This window comes from Corvus brachyrhynchos, unplaced genomic scaffold (genome assembly GCF_000691975.1).
Source record: "Corvus brachyrhynchos isolate BGI_N302 unplaced genomic scaffold, ASM69197v1 scaffold21, whole genome shotgun sequence".
NCBI lineage: Eukaryota > Metazoa > Chordata > Aves > Passeriformes > Corvidae > Corvus > Corvus brachyrhynchos.
In genome coordinates this window covers 3,745,959-3,772,910 of record NW_008236924.1, presented here as the reverse complement: position 1 = coordinate 3,772,910, position 26,952 = coordinate 3,745,959, and the positions used below count along the sequence as shown (strand labels likewise).

Sequence of the window (26,952 nt, the reverse complement as noted above, 5' to 3'; positions counted from 1 at the left end):
CTCTTAGTGTGAGCTTCATATTTGAGTTCTGTTGATGTGTTAACCTACTCGAGGGCAGAGCCAATGGATGACCCTCAACAGCAGAAAACTTCATAGGGTCTGCAGGTTCTTACCTTTCACTTTGGTTGCCAGAGCCCACCCTCCCAGCCCACCTTTTCTGAGGGGAATTACAGATCTCCAGGCTCTCTTACTGTGTCTGTCAATAGTGTTTTATCAGTTTGTGGGTATCTGGTAGGATAGAACTAAACTTTTAAATAGTGTTGGACAGGAGGGTGATGTAGCAACTCTGTTCCTGACTAGTCCATGACCATTGCTTTTCCTTCATACCTATTTTTTAATTGAATGCAAAGAACTTCTTAAGTGCAAAATACTGTAAGCATTAAATTGGAAGATCTCTGTCAAGCTCTCAAGTTTTTTTTTCACATGTTGATGGTAGGAAAAGAAATTATTGTTAGGAAGAAAAACACTTAATAAGGATACTTAAAAATGGAATGGTGCTTAAGAGGCTTTGTCAATAAGCAGTTTGAGGCCACGCTCTGAAGAACAGCTCAGATGTCCCAAAGGATTTTTACAGCTCTGCCAGTGAGTCTAATTACAGATAATTCTGCTCTCACTTAAGTCATGCCTCAGTTAGAGCCTTCCATCAGTGTGGCTGCTGGAACAGTAGTGCTAATACTGCTTTTTGCAATTTTAGTTAATTGGCTGTGACATACACTGAAGTTACATATATGTGGAATGAATAAATTGCTTCTTGTCTGAATCAGATGGGTCATAATAGTTTGTGGGTTTGTGTTTTTTAGGGATTATGTGAGGAGTGAATTGGAATCAGGCTATGAAGGACCAATGTACTTGGAGCCTCTCTCTATGAACCGTTTCATGACTGCTTTAGTAGGTAAGTGCTTTAAATAATTGAGAGGAGAGATTCTAATTCTCTTCATTGAAACCTGTGCATGTTTTACCTCTTGGTTTCAAATCTCTTTTATTACTTTAATTTGTTGTGATTCTTATTAATATGCAAGAGGCATGGGAGGATAGCTGCATCCTGCCTGGCTTTTTCTGTGCCACTGATTTACCAATACTCCATACTTGCAGCTCTGAAATATTTTCCAGGTCTGTTTGTTATGCTCTGCCTTTGTTATTCTCAGACTTGCAGTCTGATTCAGAACAACTGGAGTGTCTATAATAACCTTTATGTGGAAAGTACTGTAGAAATTTCAATAGTAACATGCATTTGTAGTGTTTTTGTCAGTTCAGGTGTTGCACACATTAATTCTTTATTGGCTTTATAGCTGAACACTGTAATTCTCTTACAAAATCTGGTGAAATACACTGGCGGGTGTATGCATGGGACTACAGGCTACTATTTTTTTACAGAGCCCTGAGGATATTTTAATTAAAGAGTTAAGGAATAACAAGTCAAACACATTTGTTTGATTAATAGCAGAGATGACTTCCCTACCTAAAAATCCCAAATAAATCACAAAGAATTGGACTTCCCAGAGTGTTTCCTTACCCTTTGAACTCTGACTGGAAGAGAATAAATTCAGTGTTAAGGTTGCTACACCAAACCATATGTTCTCCTGAGAGGATACTGGAATACACCCACCCACCCCATGTGTATTTTAAAATGAAGCCCGAGACAAGCTTGGAAGAAAAATCTTCCTTAATTCCTTTCACTAAGATCTATGGTTTTCATCAGATTATTGACAGATTTAGTCAGCCATGTACTGTTGGCAAAACTCAGCTGTTTTCTGCTTGCTTGCAGCTGCTACTGGCAGATAAAAATGGGTTTACTAGTTTACAGCATGTTAGGTCTGACAGCATTTACACATCTCCTGTTTGCTTGCATCCTTACTTTCAAATGTGGCATTTGTCTTTGATTTTAATATTTTTAATAGAAGTAACATTGGTAATTTTCAAGGAAATACTATTTAGGTATCACTTCTTCTCTCTTCTAGATGTCTAGATCTATTTTTCTGTCTTGTCAAATCACACCAAATTACAACTAAAGCTTTTGGCGTGTTTTTTATGAGAAAATGTTTGTAATTAGTCCTGTGAATCACTCCCAGGTGCAATGCGGGGTTCCATGGTAAAGCAGAATCCCTCAGAGAGCTTCACAAAGCAGCAGGCAGGCCTGGGCAGGAAGGGATCAGGAGGCATTGTGTCATTCAGTAACACTTAAAAACTAAACTGACAGTCAAACCCAGCATGCTGCATCCAGGTTTTGATAGGGATTAAAAACAAGTGAGAAAAAGATAATGGTTTTATCCAGTACTGTTTTGGATTGTAGCAGGTATACTAAAGTGTCCCCTTCTTGTAATTGTGTTTCAGAAATAGGTGCTTGTGACTGTACTAGCAAATATGTATGTGTTAACATACTTAATATCCCCATTCTTCATTTTCCTTATTCTCTTAAAGCCAACTTGAAAGTGTAATTTTGGTCTCGATGACAAGCAGTCATCTTTGGGGAAGACTTGTGAAAGTGGTCTGTGAGGCTTGACAGTGTTTTGTATAAATATGAAATGTTTTCTCAGATTTATTGTATACAAGGGTGTTTATTCGGTAGAGTCTCAGGAATGCACAGCACTGAGTGGTGTCATCTTCACAGCAAAATGAATGTACAGGTGCTTTGCTCCATCTTTTTCTCTCACATTCTGACAGGGTGCTGTGCTGCAGCACTGCTGACAAAGGCTCCAAAGCAGGTGCATAAGGGAATGGAATAATGGTGCTACTGGTACAGCTCTGGTTCCTAAAGTTCTGCTCAGAATTAATGGAATGATGTACAGAATCAGTTGGTTCACAAATGTAACCTTTCTTAATGCTTTTGTTCATGAATACTTTCTGAATGGGATCTCACAGTTTCTTCCCCTGCATTTAACTCAGTCTGATGACTGTTGTCTGGGGATAATAATACATTCCTAAGTGCTGGATGGAAGAAATAAATGTCTTTAGAGATGGCCCCTTGGATGAGTGAGCCACTTCGGGAGCATGTCAGCTGTGAACTTTCCAAAGCTGCTGTGTGGTTTTTCAAGTGATGCTACCATGAAGACTTGCTTATTCTTATGGCACAGTAATGGGGTTCTGTATTAACTCGAGGATACCTTGTTTTTGAGTAACAGTCACTGATGTAGTAGCCAGGGAGTTTGTTAACATCAGCTTTCTAAAATTGTGAATGAAATAAAGATGCTTCGCTACTCCAAGTGGCTTGTACAGTGGCTGTGCCATGTCAGCTTTCTTGCTGAACATTTCCCATTAGCTTATGAGCTGAGGGGCTCTGGCTATCTGTCAGCAATGTATTTGTGGAGGTTTGGGGAAGGGAAAAGAACGGGCAGGAAGTTCACACAATGGATTTCTTCCTTATTGCCTCATTCCCTAGCAGAGGAGGCTGGTTGGAGTGTTCCAGGGGTGTTTCAGCTGTTGCTTTCTTTAGCTGTGTCTGTCGGTTTTCAGGCCACAGCATTTTAGTTTACAGGGTGCAAATATTCACCTGGATTTGATAGTCTTAGCAGATAGCTAGAGTGTTAAAATCTATGATATGAGCTGCAGGCTACTTTCTCTGGCTATCCTGCTGTGTGATGTTGATGACGCTGTACAGCCCCACCTGAGATAGTGTGATTTACTGCAGAGAGAGATTGGCTGTCCTTGAACTAAGGTGCTGCTACCCCAGTTTAGACTGGGAAGCACCATCACTCAAAGCTCCATTGTAGATATTCATGCCTTTCCTGCAGGGGTTGAGAAATGAAAAGGTGCACACTTCAGGGAGGATATTGGAGCCTCAAGAGAAAGTGCTCCATGTATTTCCTTTGATGGTGTGTACAATTCTTCCCGTGACAAGTAACTTTTGATCACTGTTTAAGTTAAAAGGGTGGGAGGGCCAGAGTTGAGCAGGGATGAGCAGCATGCTCCACATGTGGCTGTTGGAGGAGAGCAGGTTCTGCTGTTTACTGAGATTGAACTCAGAGGCTCTAATTTGTGACCAGAGAGCTCCAGAGTCATCCCAGAGAGCACTGGATTGTTTAATGTGATGCTGTCGCAGTACTTGATTTCAGTTGACGACACTCTTATTAAATGCTGAAGAACACATTGGATGCTGGTGTTTGTGTCCCTTTGTGTGTGAAGCTGAGTTGCCTTAGTTACCATGAGTTGCAGAAATCCTCGCAAGCTGCCTGCCAGGCTCCTGAATATGACAGCACAGCAGTGTGCTGGTGGTGTCTTAAATAGGGTTGTAGCAACTTGCGTGTGGGCAGAGAACAACAAAGCAGAGGGAGAATGCTTCAGAGCTGGAGTCTGCTGAACGTCTAAAGAGATGAGTAGAGTAACTTTCTCTAAGGCTCAGAAGACCCAGTATGCTGATAGTGTCTTGCTGAGAGCAAGGGTGCTTGTTCTGCAGAGACATCTGCTAATTCAGAAATACATCTATCAGATTGACAGTAGGAATTTAACTTGAAAGGGGACAGTGTGAAGGAGGGAGAACTTTGTATGCTTAAGTAGTAGAGATTAGAGATCGCTTTCAGCTCAGTTGCAGTTATTTTGAAAGCAGAAGTCCTTCCCTAGGTAGGGAAGCTTGGCAGAATGAAAGCAAAATCCTGGTACTGCTGTTTCTCCTCTTGCAGCTTCCCTCCCCAGCCCATCCAGAAGGGCTTACAAGGTCAGTGAGCTTATGTGAGCACATGGAGTTTGTGCTGACCTAGAGATGTTCCTGGCCTTGCTCTGGTTCCTCTGTTCTCCTAAGGCCAGATCCTGGTTTCGGGGAGAGTTACAAAGTGCAAGCATTGTGGAGGTGGTTCTGAAACAGGGCATTAGCACTTGAATTTAATACCACGTATTGTGGCGGTCAGATATAAATTAACATAGATGATGAACAAGGGTCTGTTTTCAAATAATACGCCATGAATTCCTTCCTTACTGCAAAATGATGACTGAGGATTGTTCTTACTCAGGCAATGTGCATTTTGCCCCATTCAGTTTCCTCTGGGATCAGGGGTTCAACTTCAGTGTCTCTGATGGGAGCAGTTACACTGGAGTGGTCTTAGTGCTTTAGAAATACCACCCTCCAAATCTGTGGGTGTGTGTGGGAGACCTGCTCATGCTTGTGTCCCTACCAGCTATTAAAGAGAATTTAGTTGTTAATTATCTGTCACTTGCAAGCTTCAGTGATCATTCTGAGCAACTGCCTCAGGGCGTTATGAAATTATTGAAGTCTCAGCTGCTGACCTGGCTGTTCTCCTGTTGCTGTTCTTGGCCAGTAATTCCTCTTGACAGTGTAAATATTGTTGCTTTAAAGGCCTTTTGAGACCTCTCATTGCTTTTTTGTGTAGGTCAGGATGAAATAGTGTAGCCGGGCTTCAGAAAAGCTGCTGTGTGTACAGATACTGATGGGATTTCAGCTGAGCTGGGGGTGGTGAGGAAAAAGAGGGCTGGCTTGTTGGGTTATCCTCTGTATGATTTATTCCCGGGGCTTTATTAATCTGATTCTGCATGTGTTTTGGGTTTACAGCTCACTAATCTGGGAAGTGAAAGCATTCACTGTGCGCTCTGTGGAAAGGGTAACTTTAGTGACCCAGCAAAAGACACGGAGAGGAGCCTGGTTTCGTAACAGAGATGTCCTAGTTAGAACCGTCATAATATGCTGGATGTTGATAACGGTGTTCTGGAAAGATAACGTATTAAAATACGCTTTTTCCTGAAGGGGATAATCAGCTTGATTCTGAACTGCTGTGTCGCGTTTCCAGGGCAGCTGGTGGTGTGCACGCTCTGCTCCTGCGTCATGAAGACCAAGCAGATCTGGCTGTTCTCCGCGCACATGCTCCCTCTCCTGGCACGGCTCTGCCTCGTCCCGCTCGAGACCATCGTCATCATCAACAAATTCGCCATGATTTTCACCGGCTTGGAGGTTCTCTACTTCCTGGCGTCAAATCTGCTGGTGCCCTATAACTTGGCGAAATCTGCGTACAGAGAGCTTGTCCAGGTAAGATGGTGAAGGTAGCAATTCTGTTTTCTGAGCCTTTTGTGCAGGAAAGAAGTAAAAAAAACACTTTAGCTGTCTTCTGTGCACCTGTGTTTGTGTGTTAACTCATCCTTTCTTAGCCAACCAAATGAGCTCCTATCCATAGCATCTTCTTTGTGTAATTTATGATAGCTTTGGATGGGTGAGCAGTTAAGACATGAGCCTGAATTATGCTGCTGGCCAGCTGAGCATGTCCACTTTGCTTGGACTTTGCTTACTCTTCCCAAATCCAGGCTAAAAGACAAGATTGTGTCAGAATGGAATTTATTTGCAGCCTTATTGAGTGAGGAAGGTAATCCTTGTTCATTCATTGTAGTAGTTGTTTCATTTCAAGAAATGCCTTCTGTATGAAAGTGTTTGTAAATCACAGAAGTGTTAAGTTGGGAGTGATACTGAAGCTGATTTTGACTCTAATAATTACTGACTTAGTGATTTGTAACTTGCATAGTGGTTTGAAAAGTCTGTGGTATTTTCTTTAGAGAACAACATTACTGAGACCTCAAACAAGAAGACTGATCTGATGTGTCCTTTTTCTTAATGCTTTGACATCTGATCTATGTTTAGTTGAAAAGATGCTTTCTCAGTGGTACAGAAACATCACATCTCCTGGTTTTTTATATAAAATATGTATGTACAAGCATCCTTCTATATTTCACTATAAAAAGATTGATTCTTGCTTGGCTTTTGACAGAACCAGTGTTTTAGCTCTTGCCACTGGCTGGATTTTTTTTCAAACCAAGCCGCTGGGGTTTTTTTTGCCTTCTGCTCTTCAGTCCAGAAGCAGTCTGAAAACTAACTTGTTAAGCTCTTTAAAAACCTTCTTTAAAGCTCTTGTTTGCTGTCATATCTGTCATAGACAAACAAAAACTTGGCAGCAGGAGGTGTCTCCTGTGCCAAGGTCTCAGCCTGTCATGTTGATCATTGGTGTCTGGTTATTTATTTTGTATGTAGTTGGTCTTTAGAGCAGGATTATCCTTCTGTGTCTGTACAGCACCTAGCATGGTCTGACCCCATCCATGGAATCACAGATTTGTTTAGATTGGAAAAGAACTCTGAGATCGTCAAGTCCAACCACTAAAACATGACCCCTTAGTGCCACATCTATGTATTTTTTAAATCCCTCCAAGGATGGTGACTTCACCACTGCCCTGGGCAGCCTCTTCCAATGCCAGACCACCCTCTCAGTGAAGAAATTTTTCCTAATATCCAATCAAAACTTCCCCTGGCTTGTAGATTTGCCAATTAAAAACTAATTTGGGAGCTAACTGGCAAAGCTTCAATATCCTGTTTTCCAGTGAGAATAGAAATGTCATGCTTACTGTGCGTGAGTGGTAACATTTGGGGTAAAACAGTTGCATGTCAGTACAGCTCAAAAGCTTTGCAAAAGGTTGCAAGTAGCACTTCCACGTTCCATGTGCATGAAGGGATGCACAGTTTGGCTCTCTGAAGTCAAATTCAGATTAGATGTGGATTGGAGACCCGTATCTGTTTTATATTAGACACTTACGTTTAAAAAACTTCAACATCTTACAAATGTTTTAATTGCAAATACATTCCAGGTTGAGGGGAAAAAATAGTTTTTTCTTGCTAATTTTTTGTTTGTCAGAATTGAGTTCTAAATATTGCTGTTAACGAACTCTCCTCCTCATCTTTAGAGCTGCTTGTCTCCTCCCTGCTCCGTCCAGTATTTCAAATCTTTCCATGCCAGGCTGTATTACAGTAATCATGAGGAAGTATTCCTTGTATTCCTGGCTTTTGGACACTGATCATACTCTTTTTCCTGACTTTTTATACAGAGGGCATAAAGTTTTTTTCCCTTGGGAATACAGAAAAAATGGCAGAAAATTTGTAATGCATGTAGTAGAATTGCAATGAATAGTTGTGAGTGGTTTTCACATTGTACTGGCAAACCCCAGGATTTTTGTATTTTAGGAACTTGTTGCTCTTTGCTTGTATTCCTGAAACAGCAGAAAAAACACTGGCTCATGGTGTGTTCATGTAAGTGGTTGCAACTCTGCTACAAATCAAGCCTAGATGGGTATTCCAGAGGAGGAGATTGCCTTTCCAGCTGGAATATTTTCCTGCTTCTTTTTCCATTGCTATAATTCTGAGCAGTTGTTGGTTTTCAGTGTTGTCCTGGTGTTTGTGAGTTTACTGCTGTTTCAGGCTGGATTTGACTGTGGGTTTGATATCAGTGTCAAAACCTAGTGAATATTGGGATGTTAAACACCAGGAGTGTTTCCTGAGAGCCCTAACAGGTGGACCATGGCAGCTTTTCATGTCTGTGTGTATGTTAGATTGTGCCCAATGGTATAATTTAAAAGCAGGCCCAGAACCTTGGCTGCCTGTTTGCAGCAGAAGATGCCAGAAATGCCTCACGGTTATGAATCTACATTATGAGCGTACCATGACCCTTTCCCGATGTGGTGGAGCACTCTGGCAGGAGCTGCACAGGATTGCCTGCTTTGGTCCCAGGCCAGGGGAGTCTCCTGAGGGCAGGTGCACCTCCTTGACAAGTCTGTGAGCAAAGCAGGAGCTTGGCACTGTGTCCCTGCCAGCAGCATATTGCTTGTCCAACAGCCCCGGTACTGCAGCAGGTCCTGTGAGTGTCATATCCCTCATGCTTGTCAGCTTTTTTAGCATTTGCTAAGATTTCCTTGCCATGATGGCTTCTGTATCATTGTGGGAAGCAGGTGATGAGGAATTAGTAGTTATGAGTGGTTTCCTTTTGACCTAAGTCCAGCTATATGAAGTTCCAGCTTCTTGGAAATGATTAACTTAGTCTTTGCAATACAAAAGAAGTACTTCGAGCTTCAGAGTCTTCCGATATAAGTCTTAAGCATGAATTTCAAAACACTTGGTGGATTAGGTGTGTGATCCTTTTGAGGTATTTAAGCATAAAATGTGTGAGGTATTAAGTTTTTCCTTAGAAACAGGTCAGCAAAGTAGATTTACTACTTTTTTTTTTAATGGTGACTCATTTCAGTGTTCTAATGTGTGCAGTGGCTCGGCAGTAGCTATAGAGAAAACAACGTAAGTCTGACTTAAACTGGGTGAAGAGGGTCTGAGGGGGTTGGCGTGACCTAGAGCCACGTGTCCTCACCCCTCTGGCTGTGAGTGGGCTGCAGGGAGCAGCTCCAAGCCAGGTGTTTGTAGGAAGGGACATTGAGCTGGTCTGAGAGTTTGCTGCTGGAGTCAGGCACTACTCCCTGCTGCCGCTTTTCCTTTGTCAAAGTAGTTTGATGTACATCCTCTCTTCCTTTGGGGTGGCTGATGTCATGTGGATTATCCTTGGCTTCCTTGTGACTGTTTTGGTGACTTTCCTTTTGTTATCAAACCCCAGGTGATGTGACTCAATAACAAATTGCCTTTTTGTGTCTTCCCAGGTGGTGGAGGTGTACGGGCTCCTGGCACTGGGAATGTCTCTGTGGAACCAGCTGGTGGTCCCAGTACTTTTCATGGTGTTTTGGCTTGTCTTATTTGCTCTTCAGATCTATTCCTATTTCAGTACACGGGACCAGCCTGCCTCCAGAGAGAGGCTTCTCTTCCTCTTCTTGACCAGGTAATTCAGGAGCCTGCAGATAGTTGGTTTTCTGTTGGAACTGTCTTCTGAAATTAGTATCTGTGCACTTTTAGAGATCAGATGTGTATATTGGCTTTATTGCACTTGGATACCCAACAAATACTTGTCCTTATTGCAGGGACCATGCGTATAAACCCTGTTAAGCTTGTCCTACAAAGGCATGGATCCCATTCAGAGCAGACAACATTAATAGAACTGTGGGAGAGCTCACAAAGAAAGCAACATATTCCTCTGAGGAAGGAGTAGCCATAATTAGAGCTTTGGTCCAGAAGTTGTTTTCAGGATAAGTATCGGGTTTGTCTGAGATATTTCAGCTGAAGTTCAGTCCAACTGATATCTTATTCATGATTATGTTGCTTTCTGAGCCTTGGATATCTTGCTTCATCAGTTTGGTGTGGGACACATTCTTGAGTTTACCCAAGAAGCCAAAGCACCCAACTCCCAAAGCAACTTTTTAACCCACGTGGTTAATGTGGTAGAGATGTAAAGACCAGAAAGAAGCCAGATTTGTAAAAGCTTTCTAAAACATATAAAGTTGTATAGACACAAAGTTTTTATAAAGTTCAAAGGTTGTAAGGTAAAAGGATAGAGGTCTGTGTTAGTGCTGTTACTGAAAGGCAGCGTTTGAGGGATTCTCCTGGCTGGAACATACGTGCCCTTTTCAGCTGTTTGTACATAAAAGGGGAGCAGGAATGCAGAGCAGAGAGGAGCTGGGGGTGCTGCAGAAGCTGGGTTAGGCAGATTAGGTACAGTACCATAGTGGGATGGGGAAAAGAGGGGTAATGGTTGTCTAAACACAGCCAGCTAGCACATGACAGAGTCCTTAGGGATCTTTAGTTCTGCTGTTTGATTAGTAACTTCTTCATCACTACAGTTTTCCAATCAGACTTTCCAGTTGCTGGGCTTCTTCTTGCTTTGCTGTGTGTATGGTGCCACTGTGTAAGCTGTCAAAATTAATTATCATTAAGGAGCTATGAAAAGGATTTTTACTGCATATAGTATTAAAATTGCTTATGGTGTCACCCTGCCTTATGCAGAAGCACTGGCTGTGTTACCTGCTTGTTAACTAAACCACTGGGGTCTGAAATTTTTCTTCCTGTTCATTTCTTTTGCAATTTTAGTTTTGTTACAGTAGAGTACTGCACTTAGAAGAGGTGGGAGGAGCAGCCCTTTTCCTTGAAGTTGAGTTTATTCCTACACCAAATTGCTATACTTCTCCTGTTTGTGGCAAAACAGGGACAAAGCAGTGATTCATCTTAGAAATACAAACTCTAATGGTACCACTAACAGCCTCTGACCCCTAGGAGAGAGCTGAAGTACCTTGTCAGGTCAGGTAATAACATAGTGCTTGCTGTTCAGCAAAGTGGAAGAAAAGATGTGCTCTTCCATGAAAGTGAGTGAATTCTGCATCTGTGCCCTTTAAGTGAACGATTGCTTAAAACAGTGAGGCTGGAGTTGAGGTGGGGGCAATTGGGGTGTACACAACTTCCATGAGAAGGTCAGAGTGGCTGTGCTGGGTCAGACCAAATCCTGATGGAGCCTGGGATCCAGTTCCCAGCAGTGGCTGCAGATGGGTTCCTGGAAGGACACCCACCCATTATATGACAAACAGGATGCTTCCTAGGACTCATCCAATCCCATAGCCAACTTCTTCTGTCAGGCTGCATTAGCTGGATGTAGCTAATAAGTATTTCAGTAACCCTAAAAAAACTCTTCTGTCAGTTTGTGCTTTCTGCCCTCAAACTCAAGTACACTTCTGCCATTTGGAAGATCCTGAGGCAAGGAGTTTTCACAGCTCAGCCTCTTTATAATGAAAAATCCATTTTGATTGCTTGAATCAATATAGTTTCATTCAGTGCCCCTCAGGGAGGGGAGACAGGGAAATCAGGTTTTCTTTAAAACTGAGAGTAGCCTAAGTCTGTTCTTCCCAGACTGGGAAGCTCTCATTTGATATTTGCTGTTTAAAACTATTCTGTGCCTTTCATTTTTCTTGTTGTTCCTCTCAAAATCTTTTCCATGGGTTTGTAACTGCTGTGATTTTTGAGAAGCCATGAAGAGTTCAGCTCTTTGGGAGAATTTATAAACTTGTGCTTGACACATAAACATCATAAAGCTCCCCAGGCATCTCTTGAGCTCGTGAGCTCCTCTGGGACTCCTGCACAGTAGATCAAGTTTAAGAAGAGTCCTAACATTACTCTGACAAAAAAAGCAGAAAAACCAGGATTCTTGATTTCTGATAATTTATTTTGAAGAAAAACTTAAGAGTTCCTCAAATATCATACATAAATAACTGCTTTGAGTACTGTGTTTCTCGCTATCTTGATTACCAGGAACATCTAGAAGTATTTTCAGCCTCCCCGGCTTGGTGAACGGGCAGAATTTGAAGGCTTACCAGAAGTACTGTAAATAGTATGTGTAAACACATCAACATTTTCTGCTGTGAATTGCTTTCAAAGGATATTTCAGGTTTAAGTAGTCACTAAAAGAGACAAAGTAAATGTCTCTTGGATGAGCATTGTTTATTTTTGAAGCATGTGCTTCCTCAAAACTTTTGTCAGAGCACTGGACTGCTTCACTCATCACTCAGTTAATTAGCAGGACATGGTTTTGACCATGGCAATTTCTCTCTCAAGACTACTGTCCTGAGGAACAAATGAAGATTTTTTTTTTTAAGTGAATGTGTCAGTGTATTACTTTGGGTTATGCATATGAGTATTTCCAGATGTGTAGTGCGTGGCTGACAGCTGGTTCTTTACCTGGCATTGACAGTGCTATGTTTCAGAACCTGAAGCACATTCTGGGGCTTGGGCTTCTCCAAATATCACAGTGCTAGGACCACTAGAAGAGCAGCCTGGACGAGGGTGATGTAGCTGTCAAATGAAGTCTGGGGTCTCAATCTCTGGGACTTCACTGCTGTAGAAAGAGAGGAAGAAACCTGCTGAAAGGGATCCTTTGCTGTCTTATTCTGCTGCTTCAGGCTCAGCCATTCCAAAGACAGGTGATGCCCACCTGACCCTGATGGAGATGCTGACAAAAAGCCCCAGTCTCCCAACAGGATTTATCAGTCTGATGTTGGTGTGCATTATTATGGATAGGAGGGGAACATGCCTTAGTGAATCCATCTCCCTTTAACTGGATGTTTGAGGTGCTGGGTGAAATTCCAGCGGGTGACTTCAGTGCGTGGAGGCTCTGGGCTCGCCTGTGGCTCGGAGCCCCAGTGGCAGCAGGACAGTGCCACCACGTGGCCCAGCGCCGAGGGGACTGCAGGGATGTCACAGCACAGCCCTGGCTCCAAGGGGGAGCTCCATGAACTTTCCTCTTGGAAAAAAGTAATAAAATCCATCTCATCTTTTTATTTTATTGGAGGACTTAATGGCGGTGTGGAACTTTAATATTTTCATTAAACCAGTCCGACATTGCTTTAAAACCAACTTGCACAGCTAACAGCACAAGCGGAGAGCCCATCACATTGCTTTTAACTGATCAACCTTTTCTTTGTGTTTCTTTTCCTCTCTCTCCTGCCAGTATTGCCGAATGCTGTAGCACTCCTTACTCACTGCTGGGATTGGTCTTCACAGTCTCTTTTGTTGCTTTGGGAGTTCTGACTCTCTGCAAGTTTTACTTGCAGGGTTACCGAGCGTTCATGAACGATCCTGCTATGAACAGGTAAGTGCCTCGTTGTGCCTAGGGTCTGAAAAGAAACAGATAAAAAGGGGATTTATATGAAAATATAGGGGTGGCACTGCAGTTTTTTTAATTTTGACAGGCTTTTTGTATGCCAGTCTGTGTGTGTATTGAGAAGATTTGAGGTGAAAATACTTGTCACAGACTCCTTGGTAGATGGTTCATTTCTGCACAAATTCAGGGCTGTTACTTGGGATTTACAATTGCTTTTATTTTCGTGAGTCACTGAAAAATTTTCACATGCTTGCATAATATAAACACTTCATATTTTCATTTCCTCATCTCCCTTCTAATCATGTATGAAACATTACTAATCTGTGAGGTTTAAAACATAGCATTTTTGGATGGATTTGGAAGTATGGATTGCTTGGAAATTGTTATGGGAAGTAGCCATAATGCCTTTTCTCAGGCTTGTCCCAACTTGTCTAACATGAAATTGGGATCCTGACACTGCCTTTCCTGTGACTCCAGCCCGTGACTCTATAGAGAGTTGAGACCATTTGCAAAAGAATGTTTTACATTTTGGATTCCAAGATGTGGAGGCAAAAAGGGAATAAATACATTGGGGCTGCTTAAGAGTAGTCTATGTAAAAACATCTTTTGGTGAAGTGTGTACTTCATCAAATAGTTGTGCTCTGAATGGTGATCCTCAGTGGGACTAAAGTCACTCTGAGGTTCCAAGACAGAAAGAAGTGGACAGCTGTATGTGGCGTAGGTACAGGGGGAATAAACTGAAAAATGGCAAAATTGGTGATTTGCCTAAACTGGGTCCTTAAAATGCTTTGTGCTGGGTGGTGTGTGAGCTGGATGTAGCCCAAGTGCTGCTTGTCAGGAGCAAAATCTGCTGGTTCCTAAGCCCAGCACTTCAGCATTTCTGAAAACATCCCTCCCTGGTTAAAGCCTTACAGAGACAACAGTGAAACCTAAAACCAGTGACATGTGAAAGGTTGTGACAGAAGCAGACAGCTTATTTCCTGGTGTTTCTAGATGAACCAGCATTGACACAGAGATGTGATTGTTTTTTTGACTGTGTTGATCTGCAGGGGGATGACTGAAGGAGTCACGCTCCTGATCCTGGCTGTGCAGACAGGTTTGATTGAGCTCCAAGTTGTGCATCGGGCGTTCCTGCTCAGTATTATTCTTTTCATTGTGGTGGCATCCATCCTTCAGTCCATGCTGGAAATTGCTGATCCCATTGTCTTGGCATTGGGAGCCTCAAGGGACAAGTAAGAGACTGGTTTCCTAAACTGAAAGTTACTCAATGCTCTTTTAGGAGGTGATAAACTAGTAATTGATGGCTTTTAGTGGCTTGTAAAGTTGCCTTGTTTTTTTTCTGTATGCAGATTTCTTTTCTAGTCTGAGTTCTCTAGTTTTGTGGTTCCAGTTAAGCAAATCCAGGACTATGCTGTCCCCACCCACACTCCATTGTGTGGATTTGCAGAATGTTTTTTCTTAACCTCCTCTGCAGCTGGGTGAGTTTCCCTCTAAAGCACAGCTACTGAGGGTGGGAAGTTTCTAGGAGTGACCTTGTGTTAGATATTGTGAAACCTATTTTTTTGGTGAGGCTGTGATCCCAAAATGATACGGTTTACTGGCACAAAATAAGAGGTGAAAGGTTTGCCTTAGTGTCCCACAATCCCATTGTGTGGGATTGTTCAGTTTCATTTGTGTTTTGAAGAGCTGTATTGGTGGTATGTGGTGTTCTTGTATTAATCTGTTTTTATCTTTGTCAGTTGCATTTGTCTTTTCCCTTTCTGTAACCTGTGAGTGAAGAAATGAACAGTGAAGGTTTGTTTATGTGTAGAGTTTGTTTAGCTTAGAGGCTACTTGTAGCCAGTGTGTTCTGCCTGCAGCAAGTTAACTTCCAAGATGGAAACAAAGGGAAAAGGAGTAGAGCCAGGATAGGAGCATCTGCCCAGCTTAAACAAGCAGACTGTGGTGACAGTGAGTTTTAACTTTCTGCCAAATCTCCCAGGCACTTCCAAATCACTGAGGAACAGGGTAAATTCCATTTCAGCTCTCCCTCCCTCTCTCACCCACAGACACAGAACTGCAGACCTCAGAGTCATTCTGATGTTTCGTCAGCCTGTACTGAATTAATCAGTTTGTGCTGCTGTCCTGTGCCCCCAAATACTTTGACTTTTTCTGTACCTCATTTCCAGTGCTAAGTGAGGTTAAAATACAACCTGAGGAGCAAGTAGAGGTAGTATAGTAAATTACTGGAGATATTCTGAAAGCCTTCACAAATGGGTGGCTGTGAAAAGATTGATGGTGTGTTTAGGTTGGGGAGGAGATTAGGAAGAAGTAGATGATAGGAGCAGAGTAGGGACTGGCAGAGATAAATGTTCAAGTCCTGCTACATTTCTTCTTTTGTGATCTCTGAATTGGGGAATATTCTTGTAAAGGCAGCAGGGTTAAATCTGGTGATGAAAGGAAGTAGCTTTGCCCTGCATATATTAGCTGAAGATGAAGAAGAGTTGCAAGAATTATTTAATTTGGAGACCTCTGTTTGGTTAGAAAAGTGTCCAAACAGCTACACATTTAGTAATTTATTTTAGTGGACTTCTGTCTGTAACATTCAGTATCTCAAGTACTTATTTTGCCCATAATTTTTGTCTTTCTATTGGAAACAGCAAAGGTGAGATGAGAGGGAACTTTCCACAGTTGTAGGCATGCGTGCAAGCTGGGAATGAGACTGTGCCCAAGTAAAATAGAAACTCCTTTCAACAAGCTAAAGCCTTGAGCAAACATCTAATGTACCTACATCCAGCAGTCATTCTATTCTTATTCTGACACTCCAATCTGACTTGAAAAATAAAAACCTATTGTGTTGTTTTGCAGGAGTCTGTGGAAGCACTTCCGAGCAGTCAGCCTCTGTCTGTTCTTGCTCGTGTTCCCCGCGTACATGGCCTACATGATTTGTCAGTTTTTCCACATGGATTTCTGGCTGTTGATCATTATCTCCAGCAGTATTCTAACCTCTCTTCAGGTAAGGACATCAGCCCTGTGAAGCCCTGCATTAACTGTGATTCTTTTACTCTGAGGGGGAAAATACATGATGAGAAAAGAACAGGGATGAGAGAAGGGCAGAATTACAAGGGGTGATAAAAAATCTCTTTCTTTGTCCTGTATCTGAGGCTAAAGAGCTCCTGGGTGGGCTGAGAACAGAGGTGAGTGGAAGTCTATTTCAAATTATAAAGCCAAGGCTTTTGAGGGTGTAACTATCATAGTAAAAAGGTTTTTGCCCAGAGTACTCATTTATGTGCCATTACTTAGCTATAACCCTTTGAAAGCAATTTGATATTCAAAACACAGTAGTGCAAGTAGAGGAAATGTTTTATACTATAAGTATTTGTTATTACTTGGGCTTTTTATTACTAAATTTCTTAAATTGCCCCTTATAATGCTCAGCACTCTTGTTTAATCAGCTCAGCTCAGGAAGGTGCAGAAAGGGAAGTATTTGGGAACAAGCTTAAATGCTTTGCAAGAAAGAGCAATTTTTATTTGTCTTGAAGTTCAGCAGCAATTTTACTGCTTTGGGGCTTGCCCTCTGTCCAGTTTGGGAGTGTTGCGTGGGCAGAGCTCGATGGCCAGCATTGGGTGACTCAAGCTCCAGTTCAGAACTGGAAGCTGAGCTCATGGTCTTGCACTGTGTTACAGGTGCTTGGGACACTCTTCATTTACGTTCTGTTCATGGTGGAGGAGTTCAGAAAAGAGCCAGTGGAAAACATGGACGATGTGATCTATTATGTGAACGGCACGTACCGGCTGCTGGAGTTCCTGGTGGCTCTGTGCGTGGTGGCCTACGGCGTCTCAGAAACCATCTTTGGAGAGTGGACTGTCATGGGCTCCGTCATCATCTTCATCCACTCCTACTACAACGTGTGGCTGCGGGCCCAGCTGGGCTGGAAGAGTTTCCTCCTTCGCAGAGACGCTGTGAATAAGATAAAATCTCTGCCCGTGGCCACGAAGGAGCAGCTGGAGCAGCACAATGACATCTGTGCCATCTGCTACCAGGTAGGAATGGGAGTGTTGAAGGATTGGCTTGAGTTGAAGTACCCCCAGACTGAGTTCAGTCTTCAGCTAGTAAAATAAGTGACTTGAATTATGTGTAATGAATAATACCGTGCTCAGTGAGTTACTGGAATTACCCAGGTTTCTGCTTTGTGCAAACTGACTTGGAGTGCTGTCACCCAGACAGTTCTTAGGAATGAAGGGCTTGGATGTGCTTAAACTGCCTTTTTTTTTTTTTTTTTTTTTTTTTTCTCTCCAGTTACACAGCAAACTCTGTCCTTAAGCTGCTTGGACACCTCTCGTGTTTGGGTTGAGCTCGTCTCAGTAGTAGCAGCAAATGTGCCCTTTCTTCATTACTGGAGGATTTTGTTAGTGAAAGACAACATGTTCTCTGTAGCTGATTCGTTATTATTCTGTAGAAGCAGCTCAGTGTCTACAGACACTGCTACTTCATGTGCAGTGTCATTTTTGTAGCAGAAACCTAATTATCAAAAGGTTAAGGGTCTTGCTAACATAAGCCAGCAGATGTAAGGACCTTAGACATTAATGCTGAAAATAATATCTTTGTCACACTTCTAGCTCCAAAGTCTCTTACTCTTGAACAGAAATGTAGTTATGTGTGACAGTGAAAGAATCACTCTAAGATTAGTAGTATGCAGTTAAGAGTGGGATTGGATTGGCTCCAAACTTGATACAAATTCTTTAAAGAGTAAAACTGCCAGATTGAATGACAGTGTTCAAAACACCAGACTAGTATTATGTGGCAGAGTTCATGGTGTCACTTCATTTCTGGTGGTGTTCCATGTTGTATCTGTCATTATGCTGTTTTGACTTGCACAGTTGTTTCTTGAGCCAACCAGTTCTGTGATTCTCATCCTGCAAAAGGTCATGTTTAATAATATCTTACAGACAAAGGGGTTTTGCCTCATTTTTAATGCCTGTAATAAAGAAAGCAACACCTGGCCTGTATTTGAATTGTGTGTGGATCAGAGAATCATTAAGGTTGGAAAAGATCTCCAAGATTGAGTCCAACCAGTGACTGATCCCCATGGCACTGAGTGCCACATCCAGGCCTTCCTTGGACACCTCCAGGGATGGTGACTCCACCACCTCTCTTCCAATGCCTGACAACCTTTTCTGTGAAGAAATTCTTACTGATACGCAAGATAAGCCTCCCTTACACACCTTGAGGCCATTTCCTCTTGTCCTGTCGCTTGTTCCTTGGGAGAAGAGACTCAGCCACCCCCGGCTGCCCCCTCCTGTTCAGGGAGTTGTGGAGAGCCAGAAGGTCCCCCCTGAACCTCCTTTTCTCCAGGCTGAGCCCCTTTCCCATCCCCCTCAGCTGCCCCTCATATGAAACATTGTGCATGTGAAGGAAGGAACATTCTCTTCCTTGCCTGTGGACTGCTTCTGTCTCTTCCATGCCTGGTGAACCCATTAGATGTGTGAGGTGAGAGGAGAGGAATGGGGTTACAAATAATAATACCTTTCCTTTTTTTTTGTGTGTGTGTCTTTCAGGATATGAAAACTGCTGTAATCACACCATGTAGCCATTTTTTTCATGCGGGTTGTCTTAAGAAATGGCTGTACGTGCAAGAAACCTGCCCTCTGTGTCACTGCCAACTGAAGAGCCCTTCACAGCTCCCAGGACTGGGACCTGAGCCAGTGCAGCAGCCAAATCCTAGTGCAGAGCAAAACACCAGGCCTGGAGATGCAGCTGAGCCTGGTGCTGAATGTGACCACAGGCCGAGTGTGAAGGCCAGCCCGAGCAGGGGCCACGATGGACACGACAGCCCCGAGGCCTCTGCCTACCCGGGGGGGTCTCACAGCATGGACAGTGACATGAGCCCCTGTGAGGCCAGCCAGGGAGCAGCCTGTGCTGCAGAACTCATTGGAGCCCCAGAGGGGTGCCCTGCTCGGGATCTGAGGGTTTGTGTCCAGCTCTGAGGCTACAGAGGATGATGCGGGAACAAACACATTTCAGAGATCCACGTTTGACTCAGAAGAAAACCAATCCTTCCACAGCTGTGAAAGAAGTGTAGCTATTAATGCTGGTCAAAATGTAATCTCCCATGCTGATTTTTATGGGCTGCTTTGGTAGTGGTAACTCCAGTGAGATGTAGTAGAAATGACTCCAGAAGCTCTCTGAACTGTGGGCATAGGAAGGATGTCTGGGAATAAATAGCAGTGAAAGAGAGTTTTCAAGCAGTAGGCGAGAGAGGAGCGAGAGGTCTGTGAGAGGTTGTGGCCAGAGGGACAGGAGGCTGGCTTGGTTTTGGTCAGGGAGAGGAGTTGCATAGAGCCATGTCCCGGGGTCCTGAGGGGCGTTAGGGGCCGTGAGCTGCCGCTCTCTGACGGATGGGCAGCTTTGGTTGCTGACATTTTTTATTGGCACGTAAGCAAAAATCAAAGATGTAACAGCAGTGATTGTACCAGGAGATGGAAGCACTCTTAATACGTCGTGTGTATGCTTTGGGTGTTCTTGGGGCAGTTGCATTTGAATTCACGTAATCTATAGTGACTCTTGACTTTTATGACGGAGTCGTCAATATTTTGATGTATATGAAACTTTTGCTAATAATGGGCACAGTGTGGGCTGCATGAAGTAAACTAAAGCTCTCATGAACACTTTGACCTCTGCAGGAGGAAAGTGGGATGAGTTTTAGGGCACGGATAGAGGCCTTGCAGGACTGTGCTGTGTAATGTTTAACCCTTGCAGCTGAATTAAAACAGTATTAAACTCTGGCGATATTTGCACTTTGGGAATGAGTACATTATCGTGTATGATCAGACTCCGCAAATGCCACTTTTAAAAGCTGTTAATAGGTTTGCACCTTTTTTTCTTTGACAAGGACATGTCCATACTTAAATTTTTACATTCATCATGGCTTCAAGTAGAACAAGGGACTGGGGTGGGGAAATAGGTGGGAGTAGGGGGCAGGCAATTTTTTTATGTGAATTTTGATATGAAGAGAAATTAGTCACTTATTTATACGATAGGCTTGACTCAAGTGTTTTTCAAAGTCGGTATTCCTAATGTGAAATGTGATACTATTTTATTTTTAGTAGTAAATTTGGATGTAGACTGACAGACATAGCTGAATGTCTTAATAAATTACATTTGAAGATTTTTACACCTGGTTATGTGATTCTTGCACTGAAATTCCATGAGTTAAGTACGTGTTAAGAGGCTCTTTCATAGTAATAGCCCTCTGTTCCCCCTGGAGATGAGTGAAACTCTCTCTGCCTGTGTTCTCCCCCATTTCCATTTCAGTGCTGTGTGTCCCAGTGGCACCTCCTGCTCTCCCCTGTTCTTACCACCAGACCTTGGCCTATGCAGAACACAAAGGCACATTTGCTCCTGGAGGCTGCTGCTACTGAGCCCCAAACAAACCCTAAATCTCTTTCCTTCCCCCCAACAGGATGGGAACATCAGTTGCACCATCCATTGATTCTGTATCTCAATTTTGTTTTCTTGTCTATTAATCAGAAATTTGGATTTATCACGTGCTTTCACTGATCATCCCAAAACTTTTATTAACAGCTTGGTGTGTTTGGGGAGGGGAAAAAAAGTTGAGAATATTTTTCTTGAACTCTTCTCTCCTGTCAATCCATGGTCTGGGTCCTGCTCTTGCATGCCTGCATTTCTGTGGAATTGAATCTTGCTCAAAAGTATGTTTTGTCCATGCCCAAGCTTTCAATCTACATAATTTAGGCTGTTTCCATTCTTGCCACACTTAAAACATCTGTGGGTGAGGATTTTCTGGGCAGGACTGTTACAGAATGCTCCTTAGTATGCTGGGAAAAGGCTCTCCCTCAATTCACAGAATGTGTTTGCAGGATACTCTTCTAAACTCTGCTTGCTGTCCCTGGATGTGGAAAAATAATCCCATAAATTTATGAAACGAGTGATGGGAAACTTGGGATGGGATCCCCTCACTTTCCATGGCAGGGAGCAAGTGTTACCCCAAGTGACTGCAAACAGCCAGGCTTGGTCAGCCATGGGGAGGGAGGCTGGAGGGCTCTGTTGGCCACATGGGTATCTCAGGTGGCCCCAGGAAAGGGAGGGAGAAGAACTCCCCTGTGGGATCACCTGAGGGCAGTTGGGTGGGAAGGAACCACAGGGGCCACTCCTATCCCACACCGTCACATCATTTTCATAAATGCAGCAGTGGTGTGGAAAAAGTAACAAACGCCAAGGTTTGCTTTCACTGCTGATGCCAAGGAGCTGTGCCTCAGCCTGGCTGATCTCTTGGCCATGGACCTTTTCATTTATAACCTAAATTATTCATGGCTAATTGGTACTGCCAAAGCTGTAGGAAAGGACTGTGGATTTACAGCAACGTGGGTGAGTGCGCCTGGAGACTGCTCGGTGGGAATCAACAGGCCAGCAGCAGGTTCAACAAACAACTGCCTGCCAGGATGACAGCATGGAAACGTGGGTGTGGCACTGGAAGGGAACCTGGCAGACCAGGAAGGTATGTGATTTTTTAGGAAAAATGATGCTGTGGTATTCCCACTGGAGTGACCCAAAAGTGGCTGTTCTGTGCTGGAGAAGGTGCTCCAAGACATGGAGGCTCAGGGAGTCCTGCAGCCTGCAAAGAGGGGCTGAGAACAGCTCTGATGCACTTCCTACTGAAAAAATGATACTTCAAAGAGGGAAACGAGAGGAAGAGGAGCAGAGAGAGGCTTGCAGAGTTCACAGGAACAGGGCTTGAAAGATGGAAGTTACTCCATGAGGTGCCAACACCTTTATAAAGAGCTGTAAGGGCAAAGTGAGGTGGAGCATGTCCAGTGCCGCAGGGTGGATGAGGCACAGCAAACTGGTTCTAAGTAAAATCTGGTTCCAGTAAAATCTGGACTAGAAAACTTGAGGGATGTGGTGAGTGTGTTCATTTTTGCTTCACTTTTGGGTTTTGGCAACTCAGAAATGCTGGCAGGATACCATTTTCTGAAAACAAGGGACAGCTAGCTCTAGGAGGAACTTAAAAATGCGCCTGCAAGAATGGGGGTGGGTGGAAATAAATACTGATAAGCCAAGGAGGCCATATCTTGCGGGTCAGGAAGTTGAGGGATGAAGTGAGAACTGCCAAAACCGAAGCCAGCTTGGATCTCTTGCAGAAGAAATAAACTTGAACAGGAGAAAAAGGGAAGGCTGCTCTGGAGGAGCAGGGAGGTTAGGAATGAAACGACCTGTCTGTCTCAGTGCTCTGCAGAGCATCTGGGTGAACACTCCTGACCTCTGTGCTCTGTCTGGTGCAGAACTCCCTCTTGGGCACTGCTTTGAGTTGATTTTCTTTGCAGCTGTACATGAGTAAATGGGGAAAAAAATGCTTTTGAAGTGTTTATGATCAGGGTGTAACTGTAGGCTGAGGCTTGACATCGTTTTCATGTGGACTCATGATGGTGGTGTGATTGATGAACATTTGGACTCGAAAAGATGCTTCCAGCTAGGTGATATAATGGGAACAGTTGGGAATTTTATGGCTGGTTGGTTTTTTGTTGGAAATAGGAGCGCTGATCACATGGTGTGGTGGTGTGTGTCTAGTCAGTCCTATCAGGTGTCCCAGCTCTGGGCTCAGGGAAATAAATGGATTTACACAAGGTGGGATGACTCCATGAGGAGAGAAACAAGTCTGTGGTGAGGGGTTTGATTTGAAAGCCTCGCCTTGAGCTGCATTGCTCTCAGCTCCTTTGGTTTTTGGCAGTTTTGCAGCAGAGGAATCTATTTCCTTCCTTGTTCCTAGTGAAACACTTCGTTTTATGCCAAGGCTGAGAGTTCTTGAAAAACGCAAGGTTTTCCAGCATGGGAAAATCTCTTAATTTGGAGTCCCCTATTTCCTGATTAAATTAAATTTCTGAGTTGCCTCAATCGTTTTCCAATATAGACAAAAATAATTGGGCTTAAACTGTCTGAATGTTTGAGAACAAACTTTTGCATTTTTCCTAACTGGCAGGGACAGGCAAAGAGCTTGAATCCAGTTGGCTCAAAATACAAGAATAACCCCCCCCCCCCCCCCTGCCTTTGGGGAGAACTGGCTGTTTGAAGAACTTCATGTTGTTGGGAAGCATTCAGAATGAAATGAACCAGTTTGGGGTGGATATGATGTCCCTGGAAGTTTTTTGGGTCAGGGCAGGAGGCCTCCCTGGTTTGGAGCCCGCAGGATGGTGCAGAGTGCTGGGTTGGAAGGTCTCAAGAAGGAACAATCCATGGCCCTCTGCAGGTTTGTGCTGCTCCCAGGAGGGCTGTGGAGGTGACCAGGGATTGGTGCTGGCTTTCTTCCTCCTGCATGTTAAATTTGTATGAAGAGACCTTTAATTTTTCAGTCTCTGCAGTGCCTGGAGCTGTTGTGTGTGGATTGCTCATTCTGAGTCTTGCCTGTGATGTCGCCCCCAAAAATATTTGTGGGAAAGATTGACAAATACATTTCCCCACTAATCTCTTTGGCTTTGCTGGCATGAAGCTGTCAGTAAATGCAACCTCGAACTCCATTTTTCTTTGTGTTACAATGCTGAGTGAGGCAGGATCGCTGATCCCCATTTTTGTGATATGTGTGTGCAGCCACATTAAAGATCCCAGTTCACAGCCCCACACACCAAAGATACCAGTTTTCTTGCTGTCCGTGCCTATTTCTTTTAATTATGGCTATTTTACCTACTGGATCCTGCTAGAGACCCAGGCTAAAGGTGTGGTGGCTTCTCTCCTTGGTGCAGTTCAGCCGTGCCTGGGACCACTGAGTGTCGGCGTGGAGAGCCTGGCCAAGGAAATTCCATCCCTTTTCATAAAGGAAGTTATGACCCAGTTGATAAACCACGCAGCAAACACATTCTGTGGCTCTAAGGTATTGGTTATTCTCTTGAAAACAAACACTTCTAGAGAAAAAGTTTGCCTGCTAGACTTGGTGAGCTCTCTACAACTCCCTCAGAAGCCCACAGGTCACTTTCCAGAGGATTCTGTCTTCTTTTCCCTGGCAGAGAAGACCAGGATGAAGATGACAGAGTAAGGAGGAAAAGGGAGGTTGGGAAGGGGAGAAGCAGGGGCTGGGTGCTGGCAGCTCATTAAACAATGCTCAGAGAACATCATGACACACACAAAGCTAGAGGTGACCATCCTGGTTAAAGAGAGAAGTCGTAGTAGAAAATTTTAAATACATAACCAATCCAAATTAAAAAAAAAAAAAAAAAAGGAGAAAAAGATTTCTTTGTGTTACAAGTAATTAGACGCAAATTTCCCCAGTAGCTGCCATTTCCTGGAGGCTTACAATCCACATCCTTAAATAAATCTGGTAGCTGAAACACTCTCAGCCAATAGCGCAGCCAAAGACCAGACGAGCTGCAGAATTTTGCAGCAACAGATGTGAAAAGCCCAAGACTGCAATGTGGATAAATTACTTCATTCCTAGGAATTCTAAAATGTAAAACTGACTTAATTGGATCAAAATAATCAATTGAATAGGTATCTGGTATTTATAAATGAAATGATATACAGTTTCTTAATTGACCATAGTCTGAGTTTTCTTTAAATTGATTGTTCGCTTCTAGCTTGGGGAAAAAATGCCAGCTGGAATGCAGAGGGATTAAGTTTTATTTATTTTCCTTGCTAAGAGCCACATTGTGCAATTTAAAAGGAAATGTCCTTGAAAGATGGGTTCCTTTGTAAACTGTTTCAGCCCTTGTTTGTTTTCAGATGGAAATTAATTTCTCAAAGCCCCTCCATGTTAGAAAGTACGTGTTGATAAGTAAAGAAAAAAAGAAAAATTGTAACCTGCTAAAATACATCTTGTTTTCGAGATAAAAATCTTTGCATGGACGTGGTCGAGTTTGGGGTACAGCTGATCTGGTCAAAGGCTGGTAATGATCTCCACTGGCACAGGTGGAGGGAAACAATCCGTGGGGGAGAACCTCAAACACATTGGTGGAGTATTGCTATAATTCCTCGCTGCGCTTCAATGTGCTTCAATACTGATTTCAAGTGGGTTGTCAGCTCCTCGCTGAGCTCGGTGGGTGCAGTTGGGGTGTCTGGGCTGTGCCTGTCCCTGTGTCCAGCTGTCACATGTGCCAGGGAGGTTTCACTGGCACTGTCAGAAACATTTTCACCAAAAAATGGGCCTCTTCTCCCCAGCCTTGTTCTCAACAGAAAACAGCAGTCTAATTCTCCTGGGGTTTTATCGCCTGGGTCTGTCTGTGCACGGATGGGTCTGGAGCTGTCTGTCCCCTCTGGTTTTGGACACAAATGTGCTCTGTATCCATCTGTGCTTTGGGGGAGTGGGTAGTGCTGCCTGGGGCGGGTTCTTGCTCCTCTGATGTTGTTCTCTCCCAGTCTGAGACCAAACTTTTCTCTGGGCATCACTTCTGAGGATCCAACTCCCAAACACCTGTCCTAAAGATGTTTGCATCAACATCTGGATGAAGTCACACCCCCTGCAACAGAACTCCCTCTTTCCTGGGAGCCCGGGGTCGCTTTCCAGAGGGCTGGATCTTCTCTGCGGCGACAGAGATGAGCAGGAGGAAGAGGCTGGAGCCGGGAGGAGGAGATGGGTGGGAGCCGGTGCCGGCGGCTGCCACGGCGGGGCAGTGCGGGACCGGCACCGGGAGCTCCGGCAGCGGTTCGGCCAATTCAAACAGTGCCGGGAGCTGTACAGGGTAAAGAACAGTATATTTATTCTTATTATTTTTATTATTATTATTTTATTATTGCTACTACTATGGCTACGGCTGCTACTATTACTATTATTACTATTATTGTTATTCTTCACCATCAAAATCGTGAGCAGAGCTGCTCCAGCGCATTCTGTGTTCCTGATGTGCTGCCGAGTTTGCTGGAAGATTGGGATTTATATTCACAGGGAGTCAGAAATCTGCTTTGACACTGGTACTTTTCTTTCAGCTTGAAAGGTTTTTTTTCCTCCCCTTTCCTAAAAACCAGCACAGCTGACTCTGCTCTTGGTGACAAAGCTCTAAGGGGCCACAAAGGCAATTCCTTTCTTTGGAGATTCCCACAGATAACAACGACAGAAATAATTTCATTTGGGTCAGGATTGCTGCTCAGGATAACCCAGGGGTATTCTGAGAATTGCTTGGATTCTCGTGAAATCCCACGGGATGCCAGTCAACACTGTCCAGCCTCAATTATGGGGTCAGATATTTTTCCCTCTTCCCTTTGCAGAGGATTTTAAAACTGGGGATGTGCAAACCCAGGCCACTGTCACATACTCTGATGGGAGGCTGCTCTGCAGCTCCTTGAATACAGTATCTTTTGCCTTCTTGCATAAATATTTTAATTGCTAATTTGCTGGTCTCATTTAACACAGATTTGGCATTTTTCATTTGAATTTATACTTGTTAAAATTGACAATTTGCTTGGCTACCTATGTTAATAATTTAAAGGGAAAGCTCATTATTAAATTATTATGGGTAATTATTTTGTAACTAGTGTGGAAATTGTCATTTCTGCAGCCTTAAAAAATCCTGGAAGGAGCACATGTGGATCAACACGGATCAAATCCCAGGAAGCGTAAAGATGAACAGAAATAGAGTCTTATGTAGAAATGTGATATAGATGGGGGAAAATACTAAAATTAAGGAATTCTTTTCTCTACTTGCAGCTACAAAGGTTTGGAGGCTGCTGATTTTGGTGTGTTGGTGCTGAGCTTTCCTGGGTAGA

At 43.5% G+C, this 26,952-nt stretch overlaps 1 protein-coding gene across 1 annotated transcript in view; it reads left to right on the top strand.

The window, feature by feature from the left end:
- RNF145 (ring finger protein 145) overlaps window positions 1-20,422 on the top strand; it is a 46,607-nt gene extending 26,185 nt beyond the window's left edge. The window contains exons 4-11 of the mRNA XM_008628963.2: window positions 801-892; window positions 5,733-5,968; window positions 9,394-9,569; window positions 13,116-13,256; window positions 14,318-14,500; window positions 16,116-16,263; window positions 16,935-17,291; window positions 18,807-20,422. Coding sequence (XP_008627185.1) covers window positions 801-892; window positions 5,733-5,968; window positions 9,394-9,569; window positions 13,116-13,256; window positions 14,318-14,500; window positions 16,116-16,263; window positions 16,935-17,291; window positions 18,807-19,235 — 1,762 coding nt within the window. The 3' untranslated portion in view covers window positions 19,236-20,422. The remainder of the gene's footprint in view (window positions 1-800; window positions 893-5,732; window positions 5,969-9,393; window positions 9,570-13,115; window positions 13,257-14,317; window positions 14,501-16,115; window positions 16,264-16,934; window positions 17,292-18,806) is intronic.
- The last annotated feature ends 6,530 nt before the right edge of the window (window positions 20,423-26,952 follow it).